The 17421-nt window shown below is 39.7% G+C and overlaps 1 protein-coding gene across 2 annotated transcripts in view; it reads right to left on the bottom strand.

Annotated features, from left to right (window-relative positions):
• Positions 1 to 6084: 6084 nt before the first annotated feature.
• Positions 6085 to 17421, bottom strand: part of METTL24 (methyltransferase like 24) — a 146742-nt gene continuing 135405 nt past the window's right edge. For both annotated transcript variants that reach the window (XM_066248409.1, XM_066248408.1), the window contains exon 5: positions 6085 to 7187. In XM_066248409.1, the coding sequence (XP_066104506.1) occupies positions 6873 to 7187 (315 nt within the window). In that variant the 3' untranslated portion in view covers positions 6085 to 6872. The remainder of the gene's footprint in view (positions 7188 to 17421) is intronic.

Consider the following 17421-nt stretch of genomic DNA (forward strand, 5'->3'; position numbering starts at 1 on the left):
AATATTTTTTATTAATAATTTAAAACTCATAATCTAGTTTTGTGTACCTCTTTTATTCTTATTTAAGTATTAAGTGCATGAAATAATAAATTACTTTTTAGTATACATTTTTTTTTATACTTAAAATGGTCATTAGGGCAGAGAACCGGTTGTTAAATTATTTGAATCCCACCACTGTCTGTATAATGCCACTTAGCTGTGTGTTTTCTTAAACTATCAGGTTGGGACCATCATTTTTGTGGCTTCCAGCTTGCTCTCTCTGAGTTGGGTGGTTTAAAAGAAACACTCAGCTATTTAGATCATGTTTATTTTATTCTTTAGTAAAACAACCTGTAGCTAAAGACAGTCTCATGGCCTCTTCCATTCAAGTTGAGCCCCATTCCCTCATAACTGCTCACAAGGTCATTCTTTAGCCATACTTGAGATAGTTTTGAGAACACTACCTTTTCTCACCTTGTTTTTACTCTTTGAACGTCTGTTTTAATCGTTTTTGTAGAAATCCTAGTCTCTATCTTGGCATAAGTAGCCTTCCTTTTCTCATAAACTGAAATATATTCTTTATGCTACTGGATTTGTGGTTTTATATACTGTCTCTAAAAAGTATTTTGTTTTCTGGGAACTGATGCAAAGAAAGGACAATGAGGAATGAGGAGCAAAGATTGAGGTTTAATATCTTAGAACATCTTCTAGTAATTGAACCTTCAATTGTTATTGTATTCATTCAATTCAGCAACAGTACAGCTTTCAAGGCTCCCAGTAAGGATCTCCAGGTTAGCATTCCTGAATCGGAATGAGTACTACCAGCAGCTGCACAATAAACAACCATGTCAAGGAAAGGATAAATTGTGTCTAAATTTAAATTAACCCAAATGAGAGATGTACATCTAAACTGCAAAGGTATTTTTTCCCCATTGATGGGAGCTGGGGGGGGGGAGGGAGTATCAATTTGTTGTTCCATTTAGTTGTGCATTTATTAGTACTTCTTATATGTTCCCTGACCGGAGATTGAACCCACAACCTAGCACTCCAGAATGACATTCTATCCAATGAGCCACCTGGCCAGGGCCACAAATAATTTTTAATACCAGAAAACAATTTCAGTAACAAAGCTGATGAAATAAATTTACTGAAAAATCCTATGTGAAATAGCTGTCTATTCATATTCAACAAATATTTATTGAGCACCTTTTACCTAGCAGGCACTGGGACTACAGATTTGGCCTTAACCCTCATGGAGCTTACAGTCTGCTGGAAAAGATGGCCGTTATACAAGCAGATACATTAAAGTACAATGTGTGTGACGATAGACTTCAAGGGCATTATTGGGACACGTAGCTGGGACCTTTACTGAGGAAACCATATTTGACTTGACATCAATCCTTGACAAATAATATTGTCTTGTACAGATAATAGCTTTTTTTATTGACATAGTTGTGGTTTTATTAATGTTATAGAACCCACTTGGACTTTTGCTCATTATATATTTACCCTGAGGTGACATCACACTATCCAACAACCAGGAACATAGGACATACAGCAGTTAGAATACTGCTGAAGCTCACCATTGCGCCAGGGCAGGGTCCTGGAAGCTGCCTAGTGTGTTGTGCATTCATTGCTCGATTTTGGAGAGATCTGGGGGTCCTGTGGGAGGGACTGCAGTGGAGGAGAATGACTCAGGATCACAGCCATTTGCCAACACTATCACTCCCTGGTACATATTGATTAAACATCTGTCCTGTTTGTACTGGGCTTTTCTATTGAAATAGTCTAAATTAGAACTCAAATGATAGGGGTGAAGGGGAATCCCTTATTGTTTCCAATAATCTCATTGCGCAAAACAAGTCATTAAGAAAAACTTTAAATATTTTATACAATACACTTGCTAGCTTTACAAAGCATTGGTTTTACTGTGCTGAGAACTAGGATTTTTCCAAATGGTGGCAAAGTGTGGCATCAAGCTCTCCTGATTTGTTTTCCTTGAGGACAGAAATACAATAACATTATTTAAAGATTTTCAATAATTTCTAAATTTAGGCAGTGCATGAATATACTGAATTTTGGGGGGTATGGTTTCATGTGATAAGTAATGTTCAAATACCTCTTTCAATGTAAGATAAAGGAAGACTTTTTAGCAGAAGGTTAAATGTATTGTTGAATTCACAAAGAGCCAGCAATTGGCTAATAAAAATGAATTATGTTATTGCTTAAAAGGAAAACATAAATTTATCTCCAAAAGAAGAGAACAGTTATATTAATTGAGCTTAGAGGTACTGTTGTATTGTCAAGAATAACATTTAAATGAAGCTTTCATTTTTAATCTGGCAAAAAATGAGAAGGCTACTTTTCTGACATAAATCGAAGCTTTGCAAAATCCAAACATGTAATACTTAGGAAATGCGAACCTTGGACTGTATTTACTAGCTACTAAAACTCTTACAGCCAAGGCAGAAATGCTTATATGAGGAGCCAGTTTGAACTAAACACTGTAAATTCATGAATTTACATTTGCTTTACCCTGATGTAAATATTAGCGGACCATCGGTCAAGTCGAACGGAATTTGTTTACTTCCCCCTGGCTCTGTTCATTTTGAACATGTCAAATAGCTACAAATATTTATGTGATAACCTATTACAGCTTTACCAAATACAATCACTCTAAGAAAAGGGGAAAGGGAAAATTGTTTTTCTTTTACTTTAATCCCAAATTGCAACAGAGTTTGTGCTAAAAGTTGATCTCTTACATCCTCATGTTTTTCACCTGAAAAAAGAATATTTTTTTTATCATTGGATAAAAGCATTATTAAATTTGTGTTTTCCGATTCATTCATGAGCATTGCTCTGATACAGTTAATTATGTCACAGATACTCACATCTGAGCCCATTTATCTGAGATCAAGAACTAATCTGAAACAAAGGGAACTCACTCTGCACTTCCAGGTGACTGTGCCCTTTCTAAAACCCGGGAGGAAAGGTGCCAAGCATGGGGACAAGCCAGGCCCAAGTCACTTCCAAGTCCTTGCAAGAGCTTTTCTGGCCACTGAAGTATATTGACAAAGAATTTGTTGGGTCACTGTATTTTTTCAGTAAGCCTCCATTTGACAGGCATATTTTAATTAAGTATATTGTTTAAATTAAACCTGCATGCTACAAAAATAACTCCAACTCTAACAGGTTTGCAGGCCTGGTCTTAGTATATTTGTTGTCGTCGTCCCCCCCCCCCCCCCCCCCATTTACTAACAGGAAGGCAAAAATATGTTCTTTGAAAGAAGTGCTTTACATTTGTTAGTGGCTACAGAGGCAGCATTGAGGAGGATCAGCATGGGCATTGGGATTCCTGCCCCACCATCTACTAGTTGAATGATACAAATAAATTATTTAAGCTCTCAGAGTTTTCTTACCTGTGTATGGCATTGGAAAAATCACACTTCTTTGTAGGGTTGACAGGAGAATTAGGAACAATCTATGACAGTGCTGGCCACACAGTAAGTGCTCAATAAATAGTAGCTCTTTATTTTGTTTGTATCTTGTTTGTGGTCTTTTGCTGTGGTTTTGCCTAGTCTTCACCAGCAAGATCCCCCCAAACACAAGTGCATTTCTCATGGCCTACACCAGTTCTCCACCGTGGGGGATTCTGCCCTCTAGGGGACATTTGGCACCATGCAGAGACAGGTCTGGTTGTCACAACTGAAAAGGGAGGGGGAAGGTGCTTCTGACACATAGTGGGGAGGACCAGAGATGCTGCTAACCATCCCACAATGCACAGAACAGCCCTCCCTCTCCCACCAAAGAATTACCCAGCCCGAAATGGCACTAGTGCTGAGGTTAACAAACCCTGGCCACACAACAAGTACAATCAATACATTCTAGAGGCAGGGAAACCATAGCAACTGTCAGAAAATTCATCATAAATTTCAAACTCTCCACAAAGGGAATGAAGGACAGTCTCAGAAATAAGCATAAAATAAGTACAAATAACTATTGAACAGGCTGCCTAGTAGGTGGGTGTGGGTGGATGTGTTTGTGATTTTTTTTTTAGTTTGTCTCTCATTTTATTTTTTAATAGTACATTCATTTTTTCTTAATATATATAGAGATAGTGATAAAATCAATGGTCTGATCACCATCTGGAATAAATGGTAACTTGCCCTGTACAAAGGAGACTTTCAGTAATGCCATAAATCCTCAATCCTATGAATTAAAAATCTTGATATGGGTGTGTACCTAGCTGGACACTTAAGGTCAGTACACTTCATACTTTCGTGCATAAGATTATAAAGGTTTAATGTATAATTTTTTTTTTTGTATTTTTCTGAAGCTGGAAACGGGGAGGCAGTCAGACAGACTCTCGCATGCGCCCGACCGGGATCCACCCGGCATGCCCACAGGGGGCGATGCTCTGCCCATCTGAGGCATCGCTCTGTTGCAACCAAAGCCATTCTAGTGCCTGAGGCAGAGGCCATAGAGCCATCCCCGGCGCCCAGGCCAATTTGCTCCAATAGAGCCTTGGCTACGGGAAGGGAAGAGAGAGACAGAGTGGAAGGAAAGGGGGAGGGGTGGAGAAGCAGATGGGCGCTTCTCCTGTGTGCCCTGGCCAGGAATCGAACCCGGGACTCCTGCATGCCAGGCCGACGCTCTACCACTGAGCCAACTGGCCAGGGCCATATAAAATCTTTATGAAAAAATAAGAGAGAGAGAATCTATGATATAATCCAAACAGGAACTGGACTAGAGTTAGCTTTGCTTTGGAGGCTATGCCATGTAACCAACAGTATAACTTAGAGTGTTAATGGACCCTTTGTTTTTTGTTTGTTTGTTTCTTTTTTTTCTAAATTTTTATTGATTATTTTAGAGAAAGGAAAGGAGTGAGAGAGAGAGAGACAGGAACATCAATCTGTTCCTGTCTGTGCCCTGACCAGGGATTGAACTGGCAACCTCTGTGCTTCAGGATGATGCTCCAACCAGCTGAGCTATAGACCCTTTGTACCTTTGAAATTATGCGGACATTAAAAGCAACTGAACTGCTGTTACAAATCACACTTACTCAAGCTGGTCCTCCCACCTCAAGTACACCTTTCATTAGTGTACTATGGGTTTTAAAATAAAAACCTTATTTAAATTTTAAAAAATCATCATTAATTCAGAAAGTCTTACTTCTTTTGAATCCAAGTGAGTAAGATCATCCAACTCTAACATATTTTTGTTTCTCACTTGAGGAGTGGTATTCTCAAGCTGTTGCAAGAAACAAAGAGCCAGGCCAGGGACTGTCTGGGATACAAGGAGATGAAAAACTGGGAAGAGGAATAAAGTCTCCTAGTAATCAGTATTCTATGCCCTCCCAAAATTTCTCTTTTTACTTTTATTAAGTGAGAGGCAGGGAAGCAGGAACAGACTCTCACCTGCGCCCCACCAGGCTTCCATCCAGCAAGCCCCCTACCGGGTGATGCTCTGCTTGTCAGGGCCCCTGCTCCATTGCTTGGCAACTGAGTTATTTTAGCTGCAGAGGTGGAGCCATGTAGCCATCCTCAGCGCCTGGGGCCAACTCACTTCAATCAAGCCATGGCTGCAGGAGGAGAAGAGAGCAGGAGAGAGAGAGAGGGTGGGAGGGAGGAGAAGCCGATGGCCGCTTCTCCTGTGTGCCCTGACCAGGAATCAAACCCAGGACTCCCACAGGCCGGGCTGATGCTATACCGCTGAGATAACAGGCCAGGGCTCCCTCTCCAAATTTTTTGGACACAATGTATGTATGGTTTTCCTGTCAAAATGTAAAAAGTGTCAGAAAATAAACTTAGAATAAGGTAATAATTTGATTTATTTTATATTATTTAACTAATTTATTTGAAATAGGATTTTTGAAAATTACTGATACGGGTAAATGACTAATCCTGCAAATAGAAGTGTAAAAGACCACTTGAAGAGTTGAGAACCTGCATTTTCTGCTTAATATTTTTTTAAAAACATAAAAAGGATTGGTACTCCTGAAACATGGTGTAACCAGCGCAGGAAAGACTCTGGCCCCTCAGGCCACAGACTTGTATCAAACACCAACGGACAGTAAAGAAAAAAACAAACTGTTTTTAAAAAGAATTGACAGCATAGATAAGTCAGTGAGTGAGAAATCAGGTTTGAAGTCTGAAGAGGCAACAATAAAAGCCTCAAACTCTTTGTGCTTAGTTCACACGAACAGAAGGGGCCGTAAGGCCTCTGTGAGAAGAAGGCTGAGTTGCAGCTTGTTATTGAGTCTGAAACTCAGGGGCAGCAGTCGGTGTCTCGGTTCCCAGATACCAGGAGCGGGCGGTCCTTACAAAACCAGGGCGGGGCTTCAGCAAAGGCTGTGAAGGAGGAGGACTGAAATCTGCAAGGTGCGAAGAGAGCTACTGACAAGGTGAACAGGAAGAACTGGGAGAGACGGGAGTTCAAGTCAAACTGAAGGGTCCTATTTTAAACAGTAGCTTCTAAACTTACGAATTTCATCAACCCAGTAAACATGGAAAACATGTAATTTCCTTTTCATGTTGGTGAATTCATGGATTCTAGATGCATAATGAATTTTAGAGAACACTGAGGTAAGTGGGGGTTTATCTTCAAAAATAAAGTGAAGGAATATGAGCATCCCCACCCTGCCAGAGGCAAACAGTCAACAAGCCGGGGTACGGGCAGAGAACAGCTGTCTGCTGAGGCACTCCTGTGTTTACCCTTCCATAAGGGCTTCCTGTGTTGCTACCACCAGGCAGGTACCACAAAGGCAGTGGCGCTTCCGCCTGAACCGGGGAACAAGCTGGTGGGAGCCTGCACAAGCAAAATGTTAATTAGAATCTCGGACATCCTCCGTTGCACACAGAGACTTCCTTGAGTTCTTGACGGGGCCTTACATCCTATTTCCACCCTGTATTTACCCAACTGAGAGTATAACAGCTACTTGCATTGAAAATGTCTTTCTTCAAAAATAGCTGAGGTTTAGATAAATCTTTGTAACTGTGGAAAAGCCTGAATTCCTTGAGCTCCAACTCCTTGAGGAGGCTGTACCAGAACCGCACGACACTGCTGTCACTGCCGCTGACCTCGAACCCGGGCCAGTGGAGGTGGATCTCGAAGACAAGCTGTCCGATCTGTTCAAGGACATCTTCCAGAATAAGATTTTCCAGAACTTTCCATTCTGCGCTTTCCAGATCTGCTATGAGAACATCAATCTGTACAAAATGATAAAATGAGATTAGCAGACTCAAGAAACATTGTTTAAAATGCCATCTTGCTATCAGAAACATCACTGTTTAACTGCCTCCTCAGAAAGCAGAATTTTTCAAATTTTAGAATTAGAGCTCTTTTTCAAATGGCCACTTATGAATTTCTAGCCTCACTCCACACCAAATATTAATATTACAAATAATGAAATGCCAGTCAGAGGTCTTAAAGGACCCTCTTACTGTCTGCCCAACGGGAATGGGTGCCCCAGAGGGAGAAGCTGGAGTATGTGTGTCAGAAAACTCCGAGCCCGCAGCCTCTACCCAGAAACTACCTGCTGCTCAGAGGAACCCGGCAGTCCAGGCAGAGGGAACCCGGCTGTCCAGACAGAGTGGTGGCCTGCAGGGAGGGGCTGACAGAGGGCCGCTGCCTGCAGGGACCACCTCACGAACCTCCTCCTCCAACTTCATCAGGACTGGAAGCCAGGAAAAGAATTCTCAGGTATCAGAATATTGGACTTGTAAAATTATTATTCCATGATTTCTTTTTTCTTTCTTTTTTTTTTTTTTTTGTGACAGAGACAGAGAGATACAGATAGGACAGACAGACAGGAAGGGATAGAGATGAGAAGCATCAATTTTTTTTTTTTGCAGCACCTTAGTTGTTTATCGATTACTTTCTCATATGTACCTTGATCGGGGAAGGGGGGGCTACAGTAGACTGAGTGACACCATGCTCAAGCCAGTGACCTTGGGCTCAAGCCAGCGACCTTGGGCTCAAGCCAGCAACCACGGGTTCATCCTATGCTCAGGCCGGCAACCTTGGAGTTTCGAACCTGGGTCCTCTGTGTCCCAGTCTGATGCTCTTATCTACTGCGCCACCGCCTGGTTTGGCCCATGATTTCTTTAAAAAGTATATACCAGTATAGTATTCTGAAAAAAAAAGGGGGGGGAGGATGTACCCTTCTCTGTTCATTTAATGAATACAAGTTCACATTCTGGCTAAGATAGAATTTTTTAAAGAGAGTAGGAGAGATTTTGCAATTAATTAAGTTATAAGAATCAGCTCTTTTGGCTGGCTTTACACAAAGTCCATTAAAATAACAGGACCCCAAACATCCCCAGAAAGCAATGAAAGCTGATGACTTACCGAGAGCCTATATATGCCTGGCACTGTGCTAAGTGCTTCATCTTGCAATATCCACTTACTCCTTTTGACAATTCTGCAAGGATGATTCTTATAATGTCCTTATTTAGAGTTTCGGAAACTAGACTCGCAGTTACCTATCCTCTCACACAGCTGGATAGGCAGTGGTGAAATCTGAACCAAATCTGTTTACTAGCCCATGTTCTTAACCACTCCATGATGTTGAGTCCCCGTAAACCACAAGAGGAAAACCAGTTAAGCAGAGTTCCTATAAGGTTTTTGGTATAGAAAATAAGGCGCTAGTGGAGCATGAAGAAGGGTCAGTGAGAATGAGTAGAAGTATTGTTATCAACATCACCATTTTACATTTGCAGAGTACTTTCCAGCTTAAAGAATTACTTTATATAGGGGGTAGGCAAAAGTAGATTTACAGTTGTGAGTGTACAAAACAGTGTATTCTTGAATTATTATTTATTAATTTTAAGGTAACCAACTTTTTTACAATGAAAAAGAGGACAAAAATAAATTGAAGAAAACAATATTGTAAATATAAGAAACATTTTATTCATTGCAACAATAATACACTATAATATGATAAATGCATAATAAAAACATGTTAATATTTTATACCGTAATTATGCTTACATGCTTATTAATTTTTTAATAATAATTGTAAGAAAAAACTCATTTAGATAATGAGTACCTTTCCATTGAATAAATATTTTTTGTCAACATATCATCTTGTAACAATATATTGGAAATATCTGAACAAGAAACATTCTTCATATTGAATTTTATGGCAAGTGCAGCAGCTAGAGTATCAACATTCAGTCTTGATTTCTCACTTGTTCAAAAATCATTAGCAATTGAAAAAACTCAACTGCTGCATTAGTTCCAGGGCAGCACAATGTAAATTGAACAAGAATAAATAAATTTTCACATGGAATATGTTCACTTTTGAAATGGCTGAATATTTCCACCCATCTTTTATCAATTTCAATATGTTCATTTTCCCTCTGAACTAATTTTTCAGAATTTAAATATACATTCAGTCTTCTAATTTCCTTAAAGAGATAGTTGTCATCTATTTTGATGTCTGGCATTTCTTTAGATAAAAACTCATGACAAAATTCAATATTTGTCCAATATACTTGCAATGAAATAAAAAAACACCATTGAAAACTGTTATTTCCTGTGATGTTTGTTCCAGACCATTCTTTGATATACTGAAAACATGTCTGATAAAAATTCTGCACTTCTTTGATAAACTTTTCTGTTATGCCTGGATTTGATTCCTCTAAGTCTGACAGTTTTCTTTTTGTAATTAAAGGAAGAAATTTTCCTTCAAAGCGAGATTTATATTGAAAGATAAAGTCATTCAAAATAAGACTAACTTCTGTAGCTGAAATGTGTTCACCTTCAATCTTTTGAATCGTTTTGTGAAAAATAGATGCTTGATTATGTACAAAATACATTAATATCTCAGATATTTTATTATTAAAAGACAATTCCAGGATTTCAGGACATTTGTCTAAACTTAAAAAATATGAACAGAGAGGCTTAAATAATTGTCAAACATGTTCTATAGCAGGTGTTAGAGGAAGCCATCTAACTTTGGAATATCCTAAAAGTTTTGTATTCAACATTTGCTTCTTCACAAAATTGTTTTAAAGTAGCAACGCGAATGGTAAAACAACTAAAATGCAAATAAATTGTAGTTATTATTACTTCTACATCAATTGGCATGGCACATGACACTATGTTGATTGCATTTGACAAAATATGTGCATTACAACCTATTCCTAGTATTTTCTTTTGGAGTAACTCTTGTAATTTTACATACACATTATTCACCCCTTTGCATCTTTGCCCACCAAAATTTGTATTTGTATTATCAGCCATTAGTGCAACAACTTTGGATTTCAAATTGTTTTTATTTATTACTCGGTATAGATGGTTTGACAAATTTTCAGAAGTTTCGCTGTCAATGGATTCTAAATTTAAAATGTTTACTTGAATGCACTAGGTAACATTAAAATATCTTACTGTTATTGGATACAATTTAATTTCATTATGATTTGATGCATCAGGTAAAATCGTTACAAACGCTGCAGTTTCCAAGTCCTCTGTAAGTATTTTGTCACAGTAATATTTAAATACTTATTTCAAAATAGCCTCACATTTTGTCCTGGCACATGAAAAGTTTGCATTTGTGAATTTTTTTCAATAATTTAGTCGTACAATCTACAGAAACTTTGTGAATTATGGTATGAAATGCAAATGTTCCTTACATTGCAGCCAACTGTTTTTCATCTTCAGAATAGTTTGAAGTTTTAAAAAAACTTGCTACTTTACAATTGGAAGCTGATGCATCTAATGATTGCTTATGTTTGTTGGTGGTCAAGTGTTTCACTATCGCTGCTCTGCCCCCAACTGCAATACAAAATTCTCCACTGCAAATATTGCAGAAAACAATGGTATCTTTCTTTCATATGAGGGATGGAAATTCTTTTTTCAACTTATTGTTGAAATGGCATTTTCTCTTTTTTGATTTTTCCATCCTTTAAATGAAATTTAAAAGTAAAAATAAAATATAGAGCTACACGAACGATGCAAGCACATTAGTAACTGAAAATGTTACATCATGGTGGGCGAATTTTCCAGAAGCTAAATTAACAAAACTAAATATCAAACAAAACCACTAATTTGGAGTGATACTTGGGTGTATTTATCACTTTCTAATTAAAAAATGTGTTTTATGCAACTATTTAATCAAAATGTGTTATTAATAGATATGGTTTGAGGTTAGATTTCCACTTTAAAACTCGAATTTTGGGAAAATACTTGTAAATAAATTATACGTATCATATTTGGAAATTATTAAATAGATAATAAATTAATAAAATGTAAATTGTGCTTACCTGTCTATGATTGAATATTCACTGAGAAAGAAATAATCGTGAGTCTACAATGTCATATGTGCCATGCCATGTTTCAGAAAGAAGTACACAAAGCCATTTGTGCACTCTCTCAAGTTCTCCCATGCAGAGTGCATGCGTCTCATAATCACATCTGGCCACACTGTACTGATCCTTGATGAATCATGTCAAATACATAAATATGTCACATCACACGCAATGGATTGACTCTGCATTGATCGAATATGGACATTTACAGATTAGTCTTCCAATATCAAAAATGAGGACATGTAGGAAGACACTTTTCTTTTCTTTCTTTTTTTTTTTTTTTTTTTTAAAGACCTTGGGCTCTACACTGAGAAAGTGCAGTCGAGGACTGAACCTTTTTTTTTTTTTAATTATTTTTATTTATTTATTCATTTTAGAGAAGAGAGACAGAGACAGAGAGAAAGAGAGAGAGAGAAAGAGAAGGGGGGAGGAGCAGGAAGCATCAACTCCCATATGTGCCTTGACCAGGCAAGCCCAGAATTTTGAACCAGCAACCTCAGCATTCCAGGTCGATGCTTTATCCACTGTGCCACCATAGGTCAGGCGGAAGACACTTTTCGAGGGAGGATGGAACTTACAAAAGAAGGACTGTCCTCCCTAAAGGAGGACAATTAGTCACCTTATTAATTACTGCATTATTTTCCATATGAACAACTGTAAGCCTACTTTTGCCCACCCCCTATATAATCTCCATGAAACAGCCCTATGCGCAGACACGGATTTGGTAAAGGTGACTTTCTGTTGCCAAGGAATGAACAGGAAGTAGAAGTGAACAATTAGACCACATCCAGGAAGGTGACAGCATCCAGTCACCAATGGGAATAATGAGGATAGAGGGAATCACTACGATAGAGCAAAGGCTAGCATCCCAGGAGGTGACAGTATAGCCCTAATCAGTTCTTCAGGAAGCTGCCAGCTGAAGTTACTGATATCCTGCCCATGAAAGTAAAATACCTTTGCCTGTTTAGGCAGATGGATGAGGACCAAGAGCAATTCTGCCTCAACTCTCTCCTCTCTCTTGGCATGTCTAAGTCTCTCGGATGCAGCTGAGTCATGAGGCTCTCGCTGCAGTGATAACATTTCATGTAGGATTTCAGAGTTGGATGGAGAACATGCATAGAATTTAGACATAATTGCTCTGAGAAAACGGTCTTTCCCTACCACCCAAAGGTCCTGTGGGAGATGCTGTCATTCTCTAGCCTTACATAGTACATCCTGGTCCATAAGGGAAAGAGTGATGATGGAAACAGTCCAAGAATATTATCTATAAACTGGCGGATTGGTTCAACAGTTGCAAAATCAAAGAGAAATATTTAAACAAATAAACAAACAAAAACCCAACAACTTTTTTTCTCAAAGGAACAGAGCAAAGGCAGATTTCATGTGAACAGACACAAGGCTGAAATAATTCTTGTCAATTGGACACAAGCGAATTAACTCATCCCTTTTTCATCTCTGTGGCCCTGGCATTTCTTGACTTTGTTTAATTTTTGGAGTCTTTAAGCAGAGTATTCCTGAATTAGGGTAATAAAGCTGCCAAAAGACCTATTTAATCAAAACTTCACATTTTCTAAGTGGTATAGAAACTATCCAAAATCCCAAATCAACATTTGTTGTGCCGATTCACATAGTCAAGAATTTCTTAAGTTCCTTATAGATTTACTTTTTATTGTGCTATGGTTTTCTGTGCGTTTGCATATGTTGGATGACCAATAAATCAAAGCATTAAAGAGACAGGGTAAAGGTAATCAGCCTAAAATTGACTTAAAAACTACAGTTATTAAGTATAGAGGAATATACTTGACATAGTTTTTCCAAACATTTTAAAACAAGCTGTTAATCAAAAGTTATGAGCAACTAGAAAATAACCAAATTAGTGGGCTAAATCATAGCAAATGTGTGCTTCCTTTGGAAGTCCAATTTTCATTTACAAAATGCTAACCCATTCTAAAGAGCAAAAAGTATATGAAAACATGACAATATTCCCACCGCTTTTTGATTTCAGTGACTGGAAATTCTCTACTTCAATCAGAATCGCACAGGGTGACCTAACCTATGCAGCCCAGGCCTGGTGTGGCACTGAGGAGCCCTGATAGCCAAAATGCTGTGAATGAAACATGTGTTTCTCTGATAGTGTGCTTTTTCTATTTCTTGCATTTCAGAGTGCTCTATTTCCACTATTTTGCAAATGTAATTTCCACTATTACTGCACAATGCACCCAATATTATTGTTATTTTAAGGCATAAAATATCTCTGAATAAGAAATGCCAATTTTAATATTCTAATGTCAGATTTCAATAATAATGGCACTAAAAATCATTCAAATCATCATATCAGAATAATCAAGTGCCAATCCTAATACAGTTAGGTTAAATCAAATTTCTTAGAAAAAACCAACTAAATGTTGATTCTCTGAAATCTCTGGATTCCAGAATGACTGAGGACATTCTTGGGTAGAAGGGTCTCAGAGAATGTAGATGAAACAAAGTTTTGGTATCATTTCAGAGGTAGTAAAGGAGTCTCCCTATCAAAAGTTACCCTTTTCTTTTTGCCTGAAACACATAACGAATTGCCATTCATCATACTTTTGAGGAAATGAGATGTTCAATTTTAACTGGATGAGGTTGCGAGGCCATCTGGCAGCTTCCTCATTGTGGGCGCAAGTTTACCCCTGTGTTCATCCACCCAGAAGTGAGAGATGAGAGGACAGGATGGGGGGTGGTACAGAAGGGACACCAACGTTTGTATTAGTTTGCTAGGGCCACTGTGTAACAAAGCATCACAAATAGTGTATCTTCAACAACAGAAATGTATTGCCTCAGTTCTGGAGACTAGGCATCCGAAATCAAGGTGTGGGTTTTTTCTGAGGGCTTTGAAGGAGAATCTGTTCTTTGCTTCTCTCCTAGCTACTGGTGATTGGCTGGCAGCCATTGGCATTTCTTGTCTTCTGCATTACTCTGACCTCTGTCTTTTTCTTCACACTGCGTTGTCCCTATGTGCCTGTGTCTAAATTTACCCTCTATATAAGGAAACCAGTCATATTGGATTTGGGCCACTCTACACTAGTATGACCTTATTTAAACTAATTATACCTGCAATAACCCTCCAGTCAAGATCACAGTCACAGGTATTAGGGGTTAGAACTTCAATATCTGAATTTGAGGGGGACACAATGCAACCCACAACAGTGTTTGAGGTAGCTATCACTATAGAGCTTTGGCAAGACAGTGTGTGTTCAGGAGCCAAGTCCCCAGGGCAATGCCTCGGGAAAGTGTCCTGCACCAGAAATCTAAGGGCCAGCAACCATCAGAGGCAATGATGGACATCTTCCTGACAGTCCCTACACCAGCTAAGTGTAATCCTGGCAGCCCCAACCTTGCTAAGTGTCAAACCTAGAGGTCAATAAGCTTCCAAGGCCAATTAAGACCACCATCATAAAACCCCTGGTTCCCTCATGGCCACACGACCAGGCCTCGCATGTGTAGTTTGTTTTTGGCACCCTCCTATTCCTTAGCTGCGCCCCTTTCCCGCCCCCTGGAGCTCCTTCAGGAACTCAACATCCTCATGCCTCCAGCTCCCCACCTGAACCTTTTCCCTGCCACAGGGCTTTCCCACAGGATAGGCAAATTTTGTTACAGCCAGCTGGCTCTCAGGAAGGTAAAATGGAAGCTGCAACACCTTTAAAAGTCTAGGGCTGGACTCACCAGCAACACTTCTACTTTATTCTGTTGGTTCAAGCAAATTACAGGCCAGCTCCGATTCAAGGGGCAGTGAACTAGATCCCAGCCCTTGAGGAGTGGCATGCACGGAAAAGATGAGATGAATTGTGCATAGCAATGTGTGCAGTTAATTGACTCCAGTGATTAAAAGCAATATTACCTTACATGCAAATCCATGAATGAACTAAAGTTATCACAGTAGACATAAACCTTTATCAGATATAAGCAACACTCTAGGAAAAACGAATAATAAAGCCTTTATTCATTAGAATATTATTAAAGAAAGGACATTAATTAAAACATAGAATTTGCTATTAGATCTGGCTTTCCTTGGAAGTTGACAGAGAGCTTAGGATATTCAATAGATTAAGGATGACTAATTAAAAAATTTGAAAAGGACAAGTAAACATGTATGAGTCTTAGGTAGTATATTAGTCTACTTGGGATACTATGACAAAATGCCCCGGACTGGGGGCTTAAACAACGGAAATGTATTCCTCACAGGTCTGCAGGCGTAGAGTCCGAGTCCAGGTGTCGGCAGGTTTGGTTCCCCCTGAGGCCTCTCTCCTGGGCTCCCTGATGGCTCCTCCCCGCGTCTTCACATGGCCTTTCTCCTGTATGTGCGCACGCTTGGTATCTTTTCTTCTTATAAGGATGCCAGTCCTATTGGACTAGGTCTCCACTCTTATGACTTCATTTAACTTCAATTACCTTTATTAAGGCCCTATCACCAAACACAGTCACATTGGCGGGTGACTGCCTCAACCCATGAATTTTGGAGGGGACACAATTCAGTCCATAACAGATATAAAATAGGCATTTTTTGCTGTCCTCTGATTAGAGACAACTAATGTCTCTCCACAGTGAGTTTACAACCCATCCCTGTCACTCTGATAGCAGCCTGGCTTCTGGACTGCTAGTGTGTCTCCCTTCTTAGTAGTCAATGGCTAACTCTAGTTTTGGGTAGTAACCATGTGAGCCACCTAATTCACTGAAGGTGAGTCTAGAGTCTGTGGCAGATTTTAATTATTTCCAAAGATGGTCTTACCATTATCTCACATCTCACATGCTCTTCTATAACATGGTCTTGACCTTCCTCCTATACAGAGATGGGGGTTGGTACTCCCTCCCCAGAGGTAGCTTCACAGGGTGTGACCTGCATAGTCACACCAGGCCCCACACATAGAAGACAACTTAGCACTCTGTTGCCCTTGACTTGAGATTCTTAATGAGTATTAAATAAAGGACCCTGTATTTTCATTATTCATGGGCCCTCACAACTTATTCATCCTGCCTTGTGACTCTCCCCTTGAGTCGTGATGGGCTCGTGATTGTTGACGAATAAAGCGTAACAGAAGTGACTCTAGGTAACATCCGAGCCAGAGCCATGAAAGGTGATGCAGCTTCCATTTTGTTCCCTGGTACACTCACTCTGGAAAACTAGCCACATGCGAGGTGTCTGCCTGCCCTGACACCACCACGCTGTGAGGAGGTCCACACATGCTGAGAGGAAAGCAGCCTTTGCAGAGAGACCACATGAAGAGGCCCCGGGTCCAAATGAAGAGAAAGGCCTGGACGATGCCAGGTGCTGCAGCCGTCACCTGACATGACACCGCACGACAGCCTCTGAGCCAGGGCTGCCTAGCACAGCCTGTCCCAGACACTGACCCCCAGAAACTGAAAAACAATAAAATGATCAATGGTCGTTATTTTAAGACTTAAGTTTTGGGGGTGATTCATTATGTAGCAGTAGATAACTAGAACAAGTACTATTTATGCAAATATTCTTTTAAACAGTTAAACGTTGCTTGCATAGTGTCATATCCTATATATTCCAAAGCTTGAAATTAATATATATTTAAACCAAAATATTTTCTTATTAAAAACCAACGCATGGTCATTATTTAAAAGTTAAAACTACAGGCCCTGGCTGGTTGGCTCAGTCGTAGAGCATCGGCCCAACGTGTGGAAGTCCCGGGTTCGATTCCATGTTGGGGCACACAAGAGAAGCACCCATCTGCTTCTCCACCCTTCCCCCTCTCCTTCCTCTCTGTATCTCTCTTGCCCTCCCACAACCAAGGCTCCATTGGAGCAAAGTTGGCCTGGGCACTGAGGATGGCTCCATGGTCTCTGCCTCAGGTGCTAGAATGGCTCTGGTTGCAGCAGAGCAACGCCCCAGATGGGCAGAGCATCGCCCCCTGGTGGGCATGCCAGGTGGATCCCGGTTGGGTGCATGTGGGAGTCTCTCCGCCTTCCCGCTTCTAACTTTGGAAAAATACAAAACAAACAAACAAACAAACAAAAAACCTTAAAACTACAGATAAGTATACTGGCCAGGTAGCTCGGTTGGAGCTTCATCATGATACACCACATTCCAGGTTAGATCCCCGGTTAGGACACACACAAGAAT

The sequence above is a fragment of the Saccopteryx bilineata genome, chromosome 12, assembly GCF_036850765.1.
Source record: "Saccopteryx bilineata isolate mSacBil1 chromosome 12, mSacBil1_pri_phased_curated, whole genome shotgun sequence".
NCBI lineage: Eukaryota > Metazoa > Chordata > Mammalia > Chiroptera > Emballonuridae > Saccopteryx > Saccopteryx bilineata.